Raw genomic sequence first — 23,271 nt, 5'->3', positions numbered from 1 at the left:
AACCAAAGCAGTAAATTTTAGACATCGAACATGCCCTTCCTGATCGACTGGGGAAAATTGTGCAAATTTGATTTTTCACGGAACGAGCTGGCCCCCCCAGAGGAAATGTAGGCTCTCCAACGCGGGAGATAATGATCTGGGAAGAAATCGATTGTTTTAGCACCAGTGAGAGCAGTTAACTCTGCTGCTAAATGACTGCGATTATTCATGCTCTCTAAGATCGCAGCCTATCTTTGAAAGTTCCACACAGTTTCCCCATACGCAGCAAGCCCCTTCACGGCAGCGGACAAAGGAAGGCAACCCACGGGGGAGTCGTTATGGCAACCGTCCCTTGCCAAACAGAGTGTGTCGCAATTGGACAAGTGTGAACACACAATCAATACCACCCCCCCGCTTCCCATATGACAGTTCAGACCCAGACTGTGCGGGAGGGAAAGTGCTTGCCATAAGCACCATGGCATAGCTCTACACCAGTGCAGCACTCAACTGTATTACACTGAATACTTAATTACACCCAATACTCTGAACTGCTGTTCTGGGTACATGCATGCTAGGTACGAAAACCATGTGTCAGTGAAACACATGGCAAATAAAAACACTTTCTTTTTTTTTTTTCTTTTTTAACTTTTACTCTCTTTACCCTGAGCAAGTTCTTCTAAGAAGCTCTGCGTACACGTGAGAATAATAAAAAAGAATAAATAATTAAAATTAGGCCTGTGTCTGGTGACTGTTAAAAGCTACCATGGCAACAGCCCCCTAGTAACCACCAGTTTATATCTTTCACCCTTCATTTATTGATTTATTAGGAAGCCACAAGTATTCCCATACGTGAACAATACTGAACTTTTAAGCGTGTTGAGTGATGTCATATCCTACATTAATACCGCATTTATTGTACCTAACATAGAGGAGATTATTCTAGGAATGCAGCTGTTGAGCTGCTCTGGTTGAACTTGCTCAGTGCGGCAGGCAGATATCATGCCTGTGGAAAACGTTGCTTATATGGAACAGTGTACAAGTTAGAACATCCTCACATCACAGTGTCAGGTTTCAGACATCTGGCAAACAGCTTCAGGTCTTGGGGGGGGGGAAACAATAATAAAAAAAAATAATGATAATAATAATAATAATAATAATAATAATAATAATAATCGTAAATAAATAAATCCAGCAAAACACAAGTGCCTAAACATGAGTGTGTTGCTAAGAACATGGCTGAGAAGGCAGAGATAGTACAGCTTTATCACTAACTAGGCTAACTACTCTAGCTGATGTTGCCTAGATCCAGAAACAGTGGAACTGTCTTTTACAAGCTAACATGCTGGCACATCGTTCACTGAGTAGAAAATGTCTTGTGTCAGATGAGTCCTCATCAGCACCCAGTACCAGTTAGCTGTACCTTTAGCTTAAATCTGAAGAGGCAGCGTCCGTTTCATCCAACATGATCAATGACCAATTAATAAAAAAAGATCTCTGTTTACTAACTCTTGCCAAAACCCTAATATTAATGTTAGTCATACTGCATATGCCTATTTCAAACAGCCTCAGCTAAAATGGTTTCAGAGAAGAAGGCTTCAGGATAAGTGGCTTCAGACAGTAAACTTCATGTGACATTTGCAATTCCATTCTTGATTATTAGTTTACTCGCAGGTTTCATGGCCAACTTGAACCACAACTGAATTGTGCTTTTATTATGTTCTTATTTAACAAAGATCAAGCTTCTCCCACGTCTGCTGTAGCATTGGGGAGCATGCCAGTTGTTATTATCATTTTTTTATTTTTTTTTATTTTGTTGTTGCTTATCATTTCTATATATTTAAAACAACCTTTGTGGAACCTTTGTATAGGCAGATCTGATGCCTCTTATTTTTTAATGTTCCACTATTTGATCAGTACATCTATACCTACCAATGAGCCTGTGTCCTGCCCATCACCACAAAGATATTGTGGTAAAAATGTCCCAGTTTAGTGTGATTAATAAATTTGAAATAAAAACGAAATTTTAAATCAATACAGTGAGTGATCTCAGATCATCCACCTGTAGTCTTGACACATTATCAACTAAATTTGCAAAGAGTGTGTTTTACGCAATATCAGGAGACATACTTCAGATAGCGATCACCTCACTCTCACCTCACATTCACTGTCGGGTGTTTTTCCTAAGCACATTAAAGACTGCAGTTATGAAGCCTCTTCAAAAAAAAAGAAAAATCTACATCAACTTTATTACATAAGACCTATTTCAAATCCACCTTTCATTGAAGAAAACATACTGGCTTTCTGTCCTTAAATAGCTGTCTAGACAAATTTCACTCAGGATTCCGACCTAATCATAGTACTGAGACTGCTCTAATTAAGGTTATTAATCACATTCATTTAAATACAGACCTGGCAGAAATATCTGTTCTACTACTGCTCAATCTCAGTGCTGCCTTGATACCACTGACCATAAAACTCTCATAGATAGACTTGAGAACTGATTTGGACTCTCCTAAACTCCTGAACTGTCCTAAAATGCTTCAGTTCCTACCTGCAAACAAGGAAATACTTTGTCAAAATAGAAAATAATGTTTCTGAGAGAGTGCCAGTGGCCTGTGGTGTCCCCCAGGGATGGATTCTTGGGCCGCTCTTATTTAATGTAGACATGCTGCCTCTTGGCCAAATTCTACAAGACTGTGGGATATCTTACTACAGCCATGCAGATGATACTCACATTTACTTGGCCCTCTCCCCAAACAATTATGGTCTCCTTGACTCACTTTGTAAGTGGCTTCAGCACATAACTAACTGGATGGGACAAAACTTTCTGCAGTTGAATAAAGATAAAACTGATTATTTTATTTAGGAGGAGCAATGAGAGACACAGATTAGGTACCTATCTGGATTTGAGAGCCCTAAAATCTAAAGAACTAGCGTGTAATCTTGGTATACTTATTGACTATGATCTCAGTTTTAGCAGTCATATCAAAGCTGCTATTAAAACAGCATTTTATCACCTTAAGAACATCAACCAGATGGATGATTTTCTGAGTAAACCAGAACTGGAAAAAACGCATCCATGCCTTTATTTCTAGCAGGATTGATGACTGTAATGGACTCCTAAATGGACTCAGAGAAAGACACACAACTTCAGTTGATTCAAAATGAATTCTCACTAAGAGTAACGAAGGGAACACCTCACCCCTATTCTTAAATCCTTACACTGGCTACCAGTCTGTTACAGAATAGACTTTAAGGTACTATTACTGATCTGTAATAGCTTGATGGTGTAGGACCAGCATCCTATTTGAGCAGCTTTCAGCTCAGTTTAAAACACAGTTAGCTCTATTGCACTTCACCTTTTTTATGCTAATTTCATTTTTTATTTGATTTTTAACGTTTCGTTTCTTTTCTTTAATTAAATCATGTTTTTGATCTCTATTCTCCTACATCATCTTCTTAATTTTAGTTTGAATTCTTTGTATTTTCTCATTTGTGCAGTGCTTTGAATGACCGCAGTGTATGAAAGGTGGTATTTAAATAAACTTGCCTTATGCTATTTAAAACAGACACCTGATTTAAAATTAAAGTCCATTAAAGACAAAGTCTATATTGCAAGTTTGGCTAATAATATGTACAGGAAGTGTGTTAGTGTACGTCTAATGTCCATTTACCCCAAACAGTGTGAGCATCAGAATGATTATCATAGTTCAAAAAAATGTATTTTATACACACACACACACACACACACACACACACACACACACACACACACACATACACACATACACACACACCTTTCTATGCTTAGTGATACAGAAAACATGCAAAAAGAAATAAATAAAGACACAGAAAGTTGGCTATTTTTGCAAAGTATATTATCAAAAAAAATACAAACATGTAACACTTTTATTTCAATAACAATGTCGGGAGTGTCCTAAAATTTAAAAGTTAAACTTTCCTCTTCACGCATGACCTTGTCTATATAATAAATATCTCTTTTTAAAATATATACACTTATGCAAACTTGCTTTGACCTGATGACTGACATCTTCAGAACATTCTTTTCAGTAACATTGCATTTTACAGTGTGCTGGCTCTTCCTGTTTTTTCTTACTTACTGAGATTGTACAATATGGCACTGGGCTTAAATAAAAGGCCATGTCTTTTTTTAGGTGGAGAGGGACAGAGGATTGTCAATCTCATTGAAGCATTTCCATTGTGATCTATGTCCTGTCTGCATCAGATAAGACTGGAATATAAAGGCCACAAAAGAAAGAATAAGGTGACAATGCACAGTAAGGACAACCAAGGTTCTAAAGTATTAAGCTGCTAATACTAAATGTATTGCCGCATCTGCATTGATCTATTCAGACCACAGTGAAGTGGTGTAGTGGATTACAGTATAATCATTAAAAAAAAGTGACAAGACATTACAGAAATAACACTGTCCTAAAAGTAAAGCAGAATGGAATAAGAAAGATGCATGATTTAAAGTAGTGGAATAATACTGGAAAAGAAAAAAAGTGCACCTGTTATGAACGTGAACAGGAGTTCATGGTCAGGTTAATGAGTCTACTGATACAGTACGCCTGTGGTTTAATATGTGCATGTGCTGCTGGACCATAGGTCTTAACCATGAATACTTGAGACTGCTCATTAAAACCAAGCAAGCTTTAGTGTGAGATTATGAGAAAGCAGCTTGGACCATACTGACCCTGCCTCCTTAGTACCACTGTAATTAGTAAACTGCCAAAGCATCCAGGCTAAATGCACATTTAGAGAGATAAGTATTGCCAGTTCAACTGATCTATCCATGCTCCACCCACTAATGTGTTCTTTCATAGCAACTGTTGCAAAGTTGGACAAGCTTTAGAGAATGCTGACAAAACTATCATTAACCTAATGAGATGGTAGAGTCAAAAATGAAAATTGTTATTAATTTCAAATGACATTGTTAGGGTCACACACTGTTGTAAAGTTTAATATTAGCATGATGGAAAATGTGATTTCTACAAGCTACATGAACATAGTCTAGCTCAGTACTGTAGCAGTATAAACTGAAAACAATGTTATGTAGTAAAACACTGTTACAGTTTCTAATTAGTTTTGCAGACATTCTGTAGTATGTGCTCAACCTCACAGCAGCTGCTACATAATGCATTTGTGGGTGGAGTTTGGTTAAGTGAATTACCAATGCAGGTCTACAAGTCTATTAAAGTTATCTGTGTGTACTGCTACCACACAGATGTGATATACAACTCATGCAATTTTTAGCTAGCTACTTGACTGATTTAAATACATTAGTTCCTCACAGCTGTTAACATGTTTTATCCTATACCTTGTTCAATGTCCAATAGTGTACAGATTCTAATAAGCAAATCATTTAGTCTCTGAACAATGGCCATTAATAAATGCCTGGTATAAAAAAAGCACCACACAGAACAGTTAAACTGGATGAACTGTCTAGCCCAGAACACAACTGTCTTATGAGCACCCTCCTTTTACACCATTTGAACTGGTGCTGATCATCACCTAGAATTTTGCTTCAAAGTGCCTAATTATAGGTCCAAAACAAGGAAGAAGTTCTATACATACATACAAACATACATACATACAAACATACATATATATGCACACACACAAACCTGATCATTCCTTTGGGTCAGTCTCAAATTCAGTCTCTTTTTAAAGCTTAAATAGTGGAGTGTATTGTCCATCAGTCCTCCTGGCCTTTAGACTGTGATCTTCCATTCAGAAAGTCAGTAAGAAGAGGAAGGGTTTCCATCATTTAGTCTGCTATTGTAGAAAGGAGGGCCATAACTCCTACTCCACAGAAGAGTAACAGGATCTGCAGCAATGAATGTCTGAGGAGATCAGACAGAAAGTTGTTATATAAGACAGCTAAACAGCCTGTACAGCTTCTACTACTTGTAATAGTGTCATCAGACATGATAAAATAGATATATCTATTTTAATAATGAAAAAAAACAGGTGAAACTAGTTCTGATGTTAGACAACAATTTTAATATTTTAAATCACCACACACTTGCCTCAAACTATGCCAAATAATGTAAAATAGATTGCTTATGTGGTTTCTTACAACCTATAACATACTGTTATATACAAAAAAAAACCTGACAGAAAGTTGCATAGCTAAAAACAGTAGTAGAAAGCATCTTGAAGCTTGAATTTTAGCCATGCTTTGGTCCATTACTTGTTTCCTACATTAACTTTGTAGCAATGTCTTGGCTGACCACTTACATTTGGGGTAAGAGGAAAATTTTGTAAATTTGATTTTTCACATAACTACCATTTTAAATTAAAACCACTGAAGGGGAAATTCTATCCTTTTCTCAAAATTTCAGCATAATTAAATTACTAAGACGTAAAATGCTCCTAAAGATGTTCTTGAGAAACTTACCATCATAACTGTTCACAGTTGTGGTGATGGGAACCACATGTCTGAAGAGTTTAACACCTCTAAAAGTTCCCCTCACAGAAAGATATTACACAAAATTGTTATGAATACACTGTCTGGTGCCTGAGGTATTGCTTTATATGTTATACTGTTTCATTAAATTACTTTCTCAGCAGAGAGGTACACTCAGGACAGCAAAATGGTACCTAAAGAGAACTCCCCATATTTGAAAATGGCCATATTTGAGTTGTAGACCTTGCGAGCCCTGGTTCCCATCACCACCACCGTAAAGAAATCTGAGTTCTCTAAAATTAAGCATTCCATATCAAACCACTCTGAATGACTGCTTGCATCTCAACAATTGAATTATGCAGAAATTAAATTAAAAAAGGTGTAATTCCCCTTTGATGTGAAAGGTTCCAGATGGGATAAATACCTGGGGTTTGTCTCATCCAACAGGTCAGGCACCACATTGACCAAGGCGATGTAGAGGAAACCTCCAGAGCTGAAGGGCAGGATCCATGCTGTGGCATTCTCTGCAGGAGTAAAGAGAGGAAAAAAAAAGGAGACGTGTGAGGCTTCAAACATAGAGATAAGCGTGTGACTAAGACAGATTTGGGACACCAGGTCCTGAACTTTGAAGCTATTCTGCCTTATTAAAAACACAGCGATAGTTTGTCATAATTACAGTTCTATTTTGTCTGCTTAAGTGCATTACTGATCATATAACTACTACAATTTTAAATAAATGAAATGATAAAAATCTAAACTGGAATGTAAAATTTTGTTTTTGTGGGTGTTGTGTGGACATGGTCCATCACCTGCTCCTTGCTGTGACTGGGCAGACAGGGCAAAACATGCCCCCAGGACTCCACCCAATGCTGTTGACAACTGCATGCGGGCTGCACTCCAACGATCGAACCCTGCGCGCAGCAAAATGGCGAAATCTCCTACCTTTACAAACAAAGACACATACACATCTTCATTTTTTCTTCAGTATACTGAGGTCTCTAAACTTCAACAACCTACTCAGCAAGGCATTAGAAGCTACTTAGCAACATCTATGAGGAAAATCAAAGCAGACATTAACAATGCCTGGGTTTGGTTGTATCTTTCACATGTCTGGAAAGTAAAAAATGTTCAGAGAACACCATCAAACAATGACATTTATGTAGCTGGAGTACCTAATCATTCAAATCTGGTGGCACTCAATTTATATTGATTATGTGTAATGAAGTGCACTGCCACACAGTGACTGTGTGCTAGTACTACTGAGCTTTGAGTACTGGACTCTACACTTCAAGTGCACGTAATACATAGAAAGACTCACCTCATGGGGAATTTCATGCAGCAGGATTGCAAAGGTGGTCAGAAAGCCAACCTGTTAGAGCAGGAGACAAAAGGATTCAACAACAACCAAAGGATGCAAGGGTGGGAGACAGAAATACAGGCCTGGAATATGTCATTTTAGGATATTGGACCTTTACTTACCAAACATATGGTGATATCTGAAATTCACTATGTAATCAATAGATTATTATATAAATAAAAGTAATTACATATGGAAATCCTTGTACAAAAATGGTAGGTATTTCAGTCTGAATATAAAAACAGGCATTCAATTATGGCGGACTAGAGAATCTCAATGTTGTGTTTGTACATTAAACAGCATTCTGTGAGCAGATAAACATTTTCAAATGAAGGACAACCAATGGTTCATGAGTTCCCTGAGCAGGCCTGAAAGATTATTTGTTCTTATATCAAAATCACAATTTGAACAAGGCTGCTATTTTTATTACAGCCTATATTATCAATAAAGTTATTTTAAATTTTAAGGTGGGGAAATTTAACCTAATAATATGTAGACTGTGATGACTTCATCCAATCTAAAGCAATCAAACACCAATGAGATGTGCGCATGACAACATAACCACAACAGTCACAGTGACACACTACAGCGTTCTTCAGCGTTCAAGCCTCAAGCCTGAAAAAAAAAAATCTGGATATGCTGATGCTTTGTGTAAACTGTATGCATATGAGGGTAAATTAGGGCACGTCATTTGTAATTAAGGGAGTAGAGCACAAGTGCTCATTTCCATGCAGCTAAAGCTGATTAGATATTGAATGACAGTTTCATGAATCGTACATGGAAGTCTGTACTTTATTCCGGACGCTCAAATCTGCACTTGTTTCTATGCAACTGGGCGGCAGAACTGCCGGCATCTTTTGTAAAAAACGACTAATGTTGTTTAAATGTCAGTTATTACATGTATTTCTCTCTTTCAGTATGCTCTGTATGTGCAGTCCAGTATACAAATGGATGAACACAAGTATGTGTGTATATTTCTGTGTTGCATCCAGTTTATTTCCTCTTGTGTACTCCCACAGCAGACATGCTGGGAGCCTTATGCTTCTCCACCTGGACCTTTCCTACTTCAGTAAGACAAAATGCTGCCATACTATTAATACTACACAGCATAACACACAGAACACAGCACCCATTTACAGTAATCTCCTACTCTATGTAATCTCCTATAAACATAGAACTCCTCCAATAGCAGAACATGCAATGCATCCTACATAACCTGCCAACATCCTCAGGAAACGTGACCACCACACACTATGGCACACAATTAGCAACATGACATTCTGTATTGTGGAAGTTCAAGCATTTACAACAACAAAACATACAGAAATTAATAAGAAGTATTAAAGCCACGTTCAAGTAAATGTTTGTCTCTACATTGTCGTCGCACTGAAATGTAAGCCACCAAAAATGGTATAAAAATGGCACTATCAGTTTTTTTGGCTGAAAGAAAAAAACTGCCAAAAATTGAAAATAACAAAAGATTAAAACAGGCCTACAACAAAAGAGTCAAAATCAAATGCTTTGCAATTCATTGTAAAGGTAATGAAAATAAGAAACATTTCCATTACTATTGAGCTCACCTTACTTCTGTTTGAGTTTTATGAAGTAAATCCAAGTTTATCTTCTCAATTTAGCCTTAAATCAGTTCATAATGAATAAGACACTAAGGCTATGTTCAGACTGCAGGAAAATCAGATTTGCTTCTCAAATTGGATCTTTTGAGACAACGGTCCACACTTATTTGCAAGTGATCAGAACGGATGTGTGTGTCCAGACATCACCGTAACGATGTCAGTGTCAGTAACTACATAGCTACACTGGTAACATGGATTTCAAGCACAGATGCAGAAGAGCTGGAGCTGCATCATCTCACCCTTCAAACTCTTCAAAATACTGGCATAAGCATTAATCTTCGGCACTCTTTTTGAATCTCAGTACTCCCATCACTCTGGATTGACATTGTCTTTGTTTGTCACTTTGCCACTGATGCAAGACACTTTCAAATCCAATTTAAGTGGCCACAGCATCCAGACTGAGACATATCTGTAAAAATACGATTGTTAAGGCACTTCAGATAATTTCCAAATGTGGTTTGGATCTGATCTGCACAAATGTGTGTGTTTTTTTGCTGTCTAGAGTTTCAAATCAATCTGGATACAAAATGGATATGCCAAAAATCAGATTTGGGCTGGCAGTCTGAACAAGGCCTCAGTCTCTCTCACATGACCAACAATTAAGGAAGGCCAAACCTCTACACGCCTCAAAAGGACACAAAATCTACCAGTGTATACGCTAAACTAGCTGCTACTCTGCATAATTCACTAGAAAGCATCACAACACACAGTGGAGTAACCCAAGAGCTAAATTATGCAGCACAGCCTCACAGACATTCACATGTCTGGTGTATGGTTTAATGATATGGCTGGGTAACCTATAGGTGAAGTTGTTGATGGAGCTGTCACTTTACTTTGTTGTAAAACAACTACAACCAACTGCAATTTTGAGAAGGAATGATGCAGCTGGACTGTGAAGCCAAACCCCTGTTGTCAGCCTCAGAACCAATAATGGAGGAACATGGTGGGGGCTGTTTCATTAGAGTGGATACAATTTGTTCTACCAGCTCACAGTAAGTACTAATGAGTCCAAATGTGTCTCAGTGTGTTTCTAATCTCTGCGTTCTCCTACCTTCCTGCTGACTAGGAAGCTCCCTGCCACTGCCAGGCCGTGGGTGAAGTTATCGATGCAGTTGGCGAGGAGGTTCAGGTAGCCACTTGTCTGGAGGAAAACGGGCACATTTTACAGATTAATTGGAAAATCCAAGACCACGTACATCGAAACGACTAAAACCGCCACTCTACATGATTTCTTCTATACCAGTATTACGAAAAAAGAACCAGTAAAATACATATCAAAAACTACAGACACAATGAATATTGTTCAATGTTTCAGATACTGCACTGTACCAAATCCTATTAAACAAGACTGATTATGTTCACTTTCTAAAGAAAAGCTGTTCACAGTTGGTCAGTGTTCTTTCTACAGTTGGTCAGCGCTGACAACAGGCACAATACGCTCAGAAAAGTGTATTATGACTACGATTTATCATGATAATGATGAAGTCATATTGCCCACCCTTAATTCTATTCCACAGAAAGAGGCTTCTGTTTCAAGATAACCATTCAGTATAATAAAACGGAACAAAAACAATCCAATATTCCCATTCCATATCCAGGTTCTGAAGAATTTGTTTAGCATAGAGAAAGCATGAGTTCATTAAACTTTATTGATGTGAAATTAAAGATCATCTTATACTGTTATACCACAACATATTTGGACTTTACTGTAGGATGCACTACGCAATTTGAATATAAGCTTAATTTTGACGGAAAATACACATCCACTTCAAACAGTACCTTCTGAAATTTTTTTTTGTTGGGCTGGAGGTGGGAAATCAGAACATTTTGCCTCTCTAGATTAAGAACATTGCTTTCTTCCCACAAAGATCATGTGAAAAGTCTAATGTTCCCTCCAAAAAAATGATTAAATATTTGGCAGTCGGGCCCTATTAGTCACCATTAACCGCATGTTCCAACTCACCTTGATCTTCTCCGTCCCAGGGAGAGAGCTGATGTCAGCTTTTGGCTTGAAGTCGGAATTGTTGTTGGAGAAGATGCCGTTTATTTGGGAAGACATAAAACCGTCACTTCGGAGATCCACAGAGGAGGACTGCGAGAAAGATAGAAGAAATAAGTGACAGAAAAAGAAGAAATAAGAAGTTGCACTGACACTGGAAATTCCACAACACAAAAAAACAAGGAAAAGGCAAGAAAGAGACATTTCCAGGCATCATAAGCCAAGAAGACATCTGCTTCCCTCTTGCATTTGAAATCAAACACTGCTAAAATCTAGGGCAGGATAAAGGAAACATGAGACACTCCTGCCATGTCAGACAACGTGACAGATTCCTTCATGAATTTAACTTAATTCTTTTAGTCCTGCCGGAGGGCAGACTTTGCCCTGAAAATACAACATGAAAGACGTTACCAGCTCAATTAAGACCAGACTGTTAAGAAAGTACCTTTTCAATTAGTCACCTTTTTTGCATACCAGTTAAAAGTCTGAACATCTCATAGCTTTCATTTTTCACTGTTATTTAGAAAAGATGCCTTTGTTTGGTAGATGCCAGTGATAAAGGTTGGAAAATGAAAAGCTTATGTTTTGCAGAAACAAAAAGCTCTGTTTATGCAACAACTGTTGCACATGTATTACTGTACATACTAAGCACTGCATATATTACCTAGTGATATCTAGTGTATATTTGGTAAAGTCCGGTCATCAGTCCGGTCTCAGCCTCTATGGTCTTTTCTTGGTGTCTGGGTGAAGAGGTCTAGTAACTTTTTGTTGAGTCGAGTGCAATGCCTTTATCTTTTTTTCCCCTGTGAGAGCACAACTACGTAAAGTGAAATACACTTTAAATCAGAAGCAGGTACCCATCACATACAGCGCACTCCAGTGTTAATCAAGGTGGACAAACTTCTGGTGTGTTTTTATTTCACTATTATAGTACCTATAATGTAAAATAACTACTTTTTTCTTTAATATTAGTCTTGGTCTTGACTCAGTTTTACCTTTGTAAATATCTGATATCTCTATTTTTCTTTTTAAATCGGTACTCAGTGAATAAAAGATATTGATTCTGATAGGTTGTCACTCTGTAATCAGAGATTTGCTCGATGACCCTGACATGCTCTCTCTGAGTCTCTCGGCAGCTGTGGAATTCTTTGGCTCTGTGGAAGAGCAGAATTAGATGCTTCCTCTCTGCTGTGGCTCTGCTCTCTCAGCTGTGTCTGCTGAACTGCACTACCGACTTTAGTTCAGTGGCCTTTCTGTCTGCTGGTGGAGGGCTGGTTGCAGCTGCTTCCTGTTAGACTCTATTTATAGCCTCCATCACACCCAGCCCAAAACGTCAATCTCCCTCACAGGTCTCATACAGGCACACACGGCCAATGTGCTGCCGAAGCAGGTGTATCGTCACTGTCCAATTAAATATAAGTATTTCTATTTTTTGCAGTTTTTATTTTTGGACATTTGAGCTCGACAGCTGCTCTTTCCATTGTGTGAAAATTTAATGATAATGGACCATTACAAATGGTTTGAAATAAAAACTCTTTTCATTAACTTACATTTTTGCCTTCTCCTGGAAAAAGGTACCAATACAGAGATGCATGTTTTTTTTGGGACAGTGACAGTGACAAAAATAAATAAATACATGACTGACTGACAGACAGACAAGACAGACGCTACACGTTAATTTAATATAAAATGTTGATTTCAACATTTTCAACAGTTCAACAGTTCTGCCACATTAAATGATAAGTGTGATGTTCAAAGGCTATTAAGTTTTACTTTCATCCAGAATTGATATGTTCTTTTCCCATCTGTGGCCATTTGTCAAGCAAAATATATAGAAAATATTTATGTATTAAATCTTTTTGGAACATTCACAGAAAAATTTACGTTGAACTGACATTAGGGGAGCTTGACACTGATGATGACCTTACATGAAAAAAACAAAATCCAAATGTATCCAAAAATAGGACCCGACAAATTTATATCAATATTAGCCAATAAGTAACTTGTAGCATTATCAATACGGGACGATAACTAGCAGCTTTTTGTTGCAGTACCACCAGGATTCTGGTTACCTGGCGATGAGGTAAAACCTTAAGACAGTTAGGTCACTGAACACTTTCTGTTTAACTAGGACAGCAACACAGACTGAACTGTCGAATCTGAACAAAAACAGCATCCGAAAAAAAAAACGCAACACACTCTGAGTAGCTCCACCCTCAGGGCTACAATACATTAAGACTGAGTTTCTGTTTAATGTCTGCTTTTTAATTAAGAAGGATAACTGAGAACTGACAATCACATAAGTCAGTAAAGCACTGTTTAATCAAACTACTGGATTATAAAATTAAAAACAACATGAGTATGAAATTATATCTGCTGACAGAATTTTTTGCCCACTAAAACCAATATTAGCCACAAAACTTTCCATATCAGCAAGGTCCGAATCCAAAACTAAGCTTTAACATGAGGGATGTCAAATAACAACAAAACAGAAAAAAAAAAATCCATGGAAAAACAAAAAATAAATAAATAAATACATACAAAATAGAAAATAATAGCAAGAGAAAATAACTGCAGTTTAAATTGCATTCACAATATTTGTCAGAAAAATCACAATCCAAATCTATTTGTCCTAGTCAGGCACTACAAATCCAAAGAGAAGGGCTCTTATGAACCAGATGGGGCATCAGGGCTACATGAGACTGCAGGAGAGTGTGAGTGAGTGATCTTCTCCAAATCCATTTCTCTTGCTGCAGGCAATACAGCCTTGCATCCTTATTATTCTGCCCTAATACCCAACCAAAATCCAACATGAAAAAGGCATCTCACTGGAGACACAGAAAAAGGTATGTGAGGGAGAGAGAGCAGGGGAAAGCATGAGCAAAGCGGAGTGAACAAATATGAGAGAGCAGGAGGGGGTAATACTTTGATACTTCCATGTCTGGTGAGGAAAGATACAGTCCAGTCTAGCCCTGCAGACCAAACATAGCTCACTGTAAAAAACCATGCCAAACATACTAGACACTCAGAAAGATAAAAAACATGTTTCTGTAGGACAACAAGATAAGACTTCTGTAAGCTAAAAACGCTGAAGGCTTTCAGCTCCTATTTTCTTCAGAGCACTGCAGGAGATGTAAAGCAAGGTGGGTATTGACCCAGGTCTGATGCAACGCCCTGAAAGTAAAGCAGAGGCAAAAGCAGTTCTCTGTAGCCTTTAAACACAGAGAAAAGTCTTTTGGGTTTGTAGATGCACCTTGCACATGAGAAGCGCTTGTTAAAGAGCTCCACAAAAACACCTGTAGCGTTAATTATTAAATGCACCCCGCCTGCTCTCTTACTTGGAGGTTTCAACACGGCTGACACGAGAGGACAGAAATTTTGTAAATACAAATACAAATGCTAAGGGCTGTGGTTCTCTGATTGCTTTATTCCTGTAGATGCCTGTAAAAATGCAACGATGCATCATAATTGATCTGCAATTCAACCACACTGATTTTGCAATGTCTGGAACAAGTGTTACTGTAATGAAGTTTTGGAGGAAGTGGAGATTAAAACAAAACAAAAAAAAACATGGTTCCTCTCACATTTGCTTACTGTGTATTTTTTTATAATTCTGAATAGTATCAAAATAAATCAACCCATAGTGCTAAAATTTGAGTTCATGATGCCATGAACCATTTCCTAAACAATCCTTTTACACCCCTATGTATCCCATAACACTTAAACTGTAATATTCAAAAGGTCTATACATAAAAGCATGTACTCCTCTGTACGACACTTTATGCTCTTGATGCTGACCAAGACAGTCCTTTACATAACCTATGAATACAACAATACTGAGAAGCTTTCAGAGAAAGGAGAGATAGCTGCTCTGTACAGATATAGTGCCACCATGAGGCCCAGTAATGAAATTCCTCAGCACAAATACACTACCTTGTACACTGTGCTCACTGTGGTGGCGTGTACTGGTCATCTATAGCGTAGAAGTGCTGTTATGAACTCAACATTAACAGGACTAAAGTGCTATTCAATCTTCACCCCCAAAAAAAGAGCAGAAAATGTATTGAAACATTTAATTTAGCCATTAATTTGGTTTACAACCAATATCACCAGCAGGCAACGAACTTTGCGCTGTCATTTTACATGTTTTCATGTTCAGAGCCATACACATGAGGTTGGACAATACATATCAACTTAAATTGAATTAGCTCAAATCAACAAGTGAATGTGAGTGATTCTGTACTTCAGCAGTTTTTTTGACCAACAGCAATTAGCACAGGGTTAATATAACCTGGGGTTATTCCTTTGGTTTGTTTTATAGAAGCTAAAATTTACTGTTAACTTTACTGATGCAGAAAAATGCAGTCTGTTGAAAGGGGAAAAGAAAAAAAAACACACACACACACACACACACAACAACTGAGAAGATACAGATAATAAATTCCTCATGTAGAATGAACTGTAGTATAGGAAAATTAGATGTAAATTTCTCACCAAGCACAAAACATGGCTCCTGTTAATTTTTTTTTTTTAAACAGTGAAGAACAGCACATGCAAAACAGCATGTGCTTGGTAAGGCAGGCTCTGGGATTAATATATTATTTGCTGGACTCTTGTGTCTAATACTAAATGCTAATTAGCTGTTTCATGTGTAGTTTTATTTTAATCTAAAGTGTGAATTAAAGGGACAGGATTAGAAATTGTTAGTGCAGGTGTAAAATGAAATCTAGAGTGCATTGCCTAGTCCTTCTCGACTGCACATTCTCCCTTGCAGACACTGACCTCTTTGTATTCGGCTAAGTATTTCATTTGTCTCTCAGTTCTTTTCTCAAGTAGCCCAAGACACAAAGGAGCATCGAGAACATGAGTCAACCCCATATTCTCTCAACCAGTTCACATAAGATCTGAAACCTTTGTTTTTTTTTAAACAAGAAAATTGTCACTTTAACTGCGTTTTTTTTTTTCCAAGCAAAAACTCCCTTAATGTCCGATAAATTGGTTTAACCAATCAGGTCAAGTGGCCTAACACTTCTGGACAGTATTGTAGGCTTTAGACTCTACCCTACCTTAAGGCAGTGGTTCTCAAACTGGTCCGATTTGAGAACTAGCTTTGGAAAAGTAGACAACAAAGCACTTCTTTAAGTAGATAAGCATGTCTGCAGAAAGCCAAAAAAATAAATGTGAATGCAAGACTCACATTGTTGGCTCGGTTCATGTCCTTGCTCTCTAAAGCACTGTCTTCATCAGGAAACATCTTCTCCAGCAGCAGGAAGAACAGCAAACCCATAACCACCCACAGCCCCTGGGTACGGTAGTGCTTCTGGCTCCCATCTAACCGGCAGATTCAGGAAATTCAGTGAAATACATTATCTGTCTGATCATGACACACAGCTCAGACAAAGATGAGTGATAAGAACTTGGCTCACTCAAATGATTTTCAAATGCATTAAAAAGGCCCATATCCCACATTTTCCTTGAATTTTATTTTGTACCGAGGTCCACTTATGATGTTTGTCATCATTCATTCTTTAAGACTGATACAAGTGAATGACCTCTGTATCCAATCTGAAACACTCCTAACTTCAATGTGAATAAATGGGGCTAAAGCACTGCAGGCTAAACAGGTATGTTTATGTAAATGGTTTGGTTTTTCATTTCATTACAGAAACAATGAAGTCAAAACAGGCAAAACAGCTTAGTTTTCATATTTTGAAACTTGAAACATCAAACTGTTTATTCTAAAAAAAGCAAGGAACATTTGATTTTGCCGTCTAAACAGTGGTCAGCAGGGCTGCATGATATTTACAAACCACCATATTGCAATCATAAACACATGCTGCAATTACAGCACAACTTTATAAATAAATACACTATTATATACTGTTATAATAAAAACACTGTGCCGGAAAAAGGCTAAAGACGGGTCTGCAACATTTTGACCAAAATGATTTACGAATGTAAATGTAATGTAATAAAGCACTCACTATTCATCAAAACACTTGTGAAACATCTGATGTTGCTCAGGATGCTCACAGAACACAAAAGGCCTAAAAGGCACATTTGTATAGCAGCCTTTTACAAGTCTTGCAAAAACACAAATAATACTGTGCAAACTTATTGGTCACACAAAAGCATCATGTATTCACTTTGTCTTAACAGCATTCTATTAATGAACGCTTTACGAATAAAGAACTAAGAACAGGGGAAGTCAAAAGAGATCCAGGAGAATGAAAGATGAAAGACCAGGTGGATAAACAGATGCTTTTCAAAAACATGTCTGGGTGGAGACAAAGCAGGATGCCAGATTAAAGCAAAGGGATTCACAGAAGATAAAAACAAAAGTCTGGAATTAATAATAATAATTAAAAGACACAGGTGAGTGAGATGACAGGTTACCCGGTTAAAAGAGGGAAACCAGGAGAGAAAATGCAGAGGCTTTCTCACCACTGCTGCATGTATGAGCCCAGGCTTCTGGTAGGAGATGGAGGAAGACATCGCCGAGGAGTCCACCAATCGCAAAGCTCAGAAGTTTCTTTAGCTTTTGACAACCAGCTGCAGAAAGAGCATGAGTCACAGTGAGCAGGAGCCTTTGGCCATTAATGGTATCTTTCGGCTTAACATTTCCATACAACCTTACCTTGCAAGATCACAAGAGGCTTGAACTGGTTAGAGCAGTCAGCCACAATTACAACCATAATACTAGACCACTAACACAGGCATTAGGTATCACTGTATCATTATGAACTTACAATTTGATCCTCACAAGATCCTTCTAACAACAGCTTAGTGAAAGAAGACACCTTAAGCGCACAGTTGATGAAACTTTGATTTGACTTCTGCTGAAATCAGTATCAGTACAGGCATTCACACTTTACAATGCATACAGTACTGTTACTGTTACATTTACTTAATTTACCATCCTGACAGACATTGTGAACGTATTTGTCCTATATTTGTTCATTACGCATCATAAACACCACTGCCCTGGTAAATACATCACCTTCTTTCTTAGCACAACAGGATAAGTAATTGCATGACTTAAAGCTTAAGCATCTTTAATGCTCTATAACACAGGGCACACCCAGTGTGCCATAATTACTAGGGCCTTAACCATTCCACCCACTGTTTCCAGCTTTTGCAGGTTAAACTTAGATGTTCCACTTGACTCAGGCCATTTTCTCACTGGAGCGAGACTGGAGAACTATTTCTGTACACCTTCAATAAAAAGTAGCTGCATTATGTCACTTAACAGCATCCTAAATATACCTAAAACACTTAAAACAATATAAAATGGGTCTCAGAAAGCATAGCTGTTGCTGCTAGGGTGAGTGGTTAATAAATTCTTCTTGTGAAGATCTACCACAATCAGAGACTTAGGCAAGCCTCGACAGGTGTGGAAATAGTTGCTCAAGGACAAGTATTTTCCGACTCACTTCAGCTTTTTGTCCATGAGCTACCACGCTCCTGGCACTGGACATCACATCAAGATTCAAACTCAAATGACAAAAATACTCTGATGCATTCACTTTATCATATCATCTATATTCATTTCTTCTTATTGCTGATTAGAGAGGATATCTTTGGGGAATTTCAAAAATATATTTATAAATGCTATGTGAATCACTGCACTGATGAATAACTACTAATGAGGTATTTAATGTGCAGGGGTGTTCCCTAAGCTTGGAGTGAACTTGAGCTGTATAAAATTGAATCATTCAATATCCAAGGCTGCAACAGGTAACAATACAGGATCACTCTACAAACACTGTACACAAAACACAAAGTAACGTGTCGATTGTGTTGACCAATATGATTAGTATGACTTACAGCTTTGCATAGTGTTAACATTAGTGATGCTTCTGATCAAAAAATGGATTAAACAGTTTACCTTTAATATTAAGAGAAAAAAAATAATTTCTGTTTTCTAAGGGCTGTTCTCACATAAAACTGTACAGCACACAGAATATATTTTGATTCACCAAACCATGAAAATGGCTGCATACAGTGACAGACAAACAAAAACAACACAGGACTGCAATGTTTTGCCCAGGATGCCCTCATCTAAACTAGACTCCAGTAGTTAATTTACTTCAGGGGAGGGGAGAGAAAACACACACAACAACAACAACAACAACAACAACAACAACAACAACAACAACATCTGCTTTCTTGAACTAAGCTGACCATTCTGTTAACAGCAACAACACTGTGTCAAAGTTTCAGTTTCTCTTTCTTGACCTACGAGTATCTCATTCATTATTCAGATGCTTCTAACAGATGTTACAAAACCTATTAAGTAGTTTTAAGATGCTCAAAGCAGGTTCGACAACCACAGAAAAGAATTTCTGAGGCATTAGGAAGTCAGCTACAGTCGGACTACAACTGAATTACAGCAGTAGTCACAAACTCTGAGCCTGCAGATCTATTTTCCTGCAGAGTTTAGCTCCCATCAACATTTAACAAGTTGCCCATTCCGTATCGGACATTAATGCATCTGATTCAACCAATGCAGGACTACTGCAGCAGTTAATAAGATGTAGCAGGCACAACCGATTGTGGCTGGAACTAGACTCTGCATAAAAGTAGATTCGGGACCACTTACTAGAGCATGCATAAGACTTATCCTGTATTACAGTGAGATGGTTTCCATCGGCCATTTAAAGAACAAGTCAGTTAGTCATATCACTTCTGTTACTCACTACAGTGGAAAGGGGTTCTTTCAGATCACATGCCAACCTAATCATGTAAAAGGTTCTTCTGAACCATTTTTTTATTGTTTTTATAAAAAATCACTGATCATACTGTCCATTACCATCCGTAGTCTGGTGAATCTTCAAACATCTCGCAGAAGATTCCTTAAGAATTGCAACAAATAGTATATTAGAAGAACTTCAGAGAAACCTGTGAATAAATCTTAAACTGAATGGAAGATCTGAATGTTGTGAAGTACTTATTTTTATACTAATGACTCCAAATGAGATGTCCACAAGTCCAATTCATTACAGTTATAGGGCACAGTCTACACTGTACGTTTTGTGCAACACATCTGATGCAACTAATTTGAGCAAGAGCAAGCAAACCACTAAACTCTGTGGTGCAGTCCTGTCACACAACTGGGTTTAAGAACCATTTACTAGTCAATTAGTAACAACCACTGGCGTAGAGAGCAAGGTGAGTCTTACCCTCAGTTTTCAGGGCTGCTCCAGCCTCAATGGGGATCACTAAGAGGGGGAAGATCCCACTGAGACCCACAGCGATGGAGCCCAAAAGGGAGCAGAACCAAACATCTACATCCTCTCTAGATAACATCTTGGTCAGGGTGTGGAGGCCCAGGACCTCTTCGGCGCACCAGGCTCCTGGTCCAGCAGCAGCAGCTGTAGCATGTGCCACCGCTGTCTGAGCTGTCTTCTTACCGCTGGAAGACGAGGTGGAGGTGAGAGCAAGCAAAGCAGCACCAACAAGGAGCGCAGCCAACGCCCATACGGGCCTCCCAGGTCCGGTGCTCATAAGGCCAGACCTCTGCACAGCACTCGTGAGCAACATGTAGGGTGCTGCAAGGCAGAAAGGAGTCTTCACACACAAAAATGATATGAAAGAAAAAAGGTCAGTTAGATTGACAGGTGAAAGACTGGGCAACTTTAAACAAGATCCATCCTGATGAAAGATTAAACCACTTGCAGAACCTAGCTAGTTGGCATAACAGTACATAAACCTAGAGTGCTTTCTACCAATAAACTCAAAAAAAAAAAAAAAAAAAAAAAAAAAAAACAAAAAAAAAAACAACTGTACGATTAAAGGAATGATGGGAAGGAAAATAAGTCTCACCAAAACAACATTTTACAGGCTCTGAATACTTCTTGGTATTTCTGAACCAGTACTCAAAAACTAATTTTCAAAATTCACCCCTAAAAACAACATTTACATTTCCTAAGTAACTGTAGCGCAAACACGATCCAGTAGTCTGCAAGTGCAGACTACAGTCATGCTAAACCCCACCTAAATTGCTATGGAAGCTAAGACTGTTGCCCTGTCATACAAATACATCTTTTATGAGTCACATAGACACTGAAGGTGTAACTAATTAGAATTATCATTTTATTCATAATCATCACATTTTTGTTTTAGATGGCTTATTTTATCAAGTTATTTTATTTGGCTATTACCCATGTTTTAGGCTAGTAATGTCTGTTCTCTGGAGAACAGCAAAGTTGTTAGCCCTTTCAAACAATAGGTTCAACTTTAAAACGCGAGATTAGGAACATTTCTGGAATGTGTAACAACAGTCTTGGTAAAAATAAATTAATTTTAATAAAACTTAATGTGTTTCCAAGGCTCTGCTAACAGATTCGACTGACCAGCTAGAGCAGACAACCCTCCATGCAACGTTCCTCGACTACACATGCAGAGATCACACGTACTATGCAGCTGTACAGCTGACTTAAGGCGACTGTTGGACATTCAAATGTAGAAAAATAAGTGAATATTGGTCTCAAGAACATATTTCGAAGTCACTGTCAAACGTCCAGGCCTCTCGCAAGGCTGTGTTTCAGGAATGTATAGATGGAAGCCAAACTCCCTGCTGCAGGGTACAAATGCCAGTGTGGAACTAAACTAGCGCAATACGTGACTTCAAGGGGCTTTAAATACTTTGTCACGTTAGTAGCTTTGGCATGCAGAGCGCCATAAAAATAGTTAGCAAGAAAGCCCGTCTAAACAAGCCGCATTTCTTTCTGTACGGTAGAAACAGTTCATTCGCCAGTTCCTTCAGTCCCTTGACGCTGCAACGCTGCTCGGTAACTTAACTCCGTTTTAAAGCTAACGGTTAGGTGAGCAAACCAACCACGACGTAAACAAACTTTTGGAATAGTCACAGCAAGTGGATGCTCACTGAAAATGCTACAGAAATACAATATTATAGTTTGCTTTTTATCTCTCTTACCTTAAAATGTTCGCTCCGGCTTGTCCCTGCCATCCAGCTGTACGTGATGGGCGCTGCTGAGCTGGACTCGGTCTGCCGCGGGGGGAGAGGGAGGGTTTGTCCGCTCTGCAGCGCTCAGTCTGCCGAAGCCGCCACGTCTCACCCAGCGGAAGAGCTTTTCACGCGGAGTAGGGGGAGGAGCAGCCTGCTGGATCTGTTTCCGGCGCCCATTGGATAAACGGGAACCAGTGCTTGTGGATGTAAAATGTATTTAATTTTTTTATTACTATTATAAAGACTAAAGAACAACAATTACGAAGGAAAACCATAACATTATAATTATAATTTCATTTCATACCAATGAAGGGAAATCAACATTAAAACGATTTATCTATGCTGAACAGAAGTGAAAGTAATACAAAAAACTAAACTCTTTGAAATGTATTGTATAAGATATCTACATAGATCAACCACAAAACTTATAAACAACTTGTTCCCTCATTGTCTATTTTATAACCTCCGCTTACTTTATAGGTGCACTTTGTTGTTCTACAGTTACAGACTGTAGTCCATCTGTTTTTTGCATTCTTTCTTAGCTCATTTTACTCTGTTCTTCAGTAGTTAGGACCACCACAGAGCAGGTATTATTTGGGTGGTGGATCATTCTCAGTACTGCATTGACACTGACATGGTGGCGGCGTGGAAGTTTGTGTTGTGCTGGTACAAGTGGATCGGTGCTGCTTTTAAACACCCCAGTGTCACTGCTGGACTGAGAATAGTCCATCAACCAAAAATATTCATCCAACAGCGTCCTGTGACCACTGATGAAGGACTAGAGGATGACCAACACAAACTGTGAGCTATTGTCTATTGACATCCACAAGGTAGGCCAACAAGGTGTCTAATAGAGTGGGCAGTGAGTGGAAACTGTTTTAAAACAGCACTGCTGTG

General features: G+C 38.3%; 1 protein-coding gene across 2 annotated transcripts; it reads right to left on the bottom strand.

Moving 5' to 3' along the window:
- Nucleotides 1-3,840: 3,840 nt before the first annotated feature.
- Nucleotides 3,841-22,483, bottom strand: slc39a13 (solute carrier family 39 member 13). Of its 2 annotated transcripts, none has more exons than XM_036584199.1 (10): nt 22,342-22,483; nt 20,585-20,972; nt 17,847-17,954; nt 16,600-16,733; nt 11,367-11,495; nt 10,455-10,544; nt 7,731-7,781; nt 7,222-7,354; nt 6,837-6,936; nt 3,841-5,846 (listed from the first exon to the last, which is right to left on the bottom strand). In XM_036584199.1, exons 1-10 carry the CDS (start codon nt 22,372-22,374, stop codon nt 5,771-5,773), a joined length of 1,242 nt encoding a protein of 413 aa, XP_036440092.1. In that variant the 5' UTR covers nt 22,375-22,483; the 3' UTR covers nt 3,841-5,770. The 2 variants fall into 2 exon arrangements, with proteins under 2 accessions (XP_036440092.1, XP_036440093.1); XM_036584200.1 differs by having other exon boundaries at nt 20,585-20,953.
- Between the last annotated feature and the right edge of the window lie 788 nt (nt 22,484-23,271).

This window comes from Colossoma macropomum, unplaced genomic scaffold (genome assembly GCF_904425465.1).
Source record: "Colossoma macropomum unplaced genomic scaffold, Colossoma_macropomum, whole genome shotgun sequence".
In the NCBI taxonomy this organism is placed as follows: Eukaryota; Metazoa; Chordata; class Actinopteri; order Characiformes; family Serrasalmidae; genus Colossoma; species Colossoma macropomum.
Note: the sequence above shows the minus strand (reverse complement) of the source record. Positions and strands in the feature narration are given on the sequence as shown.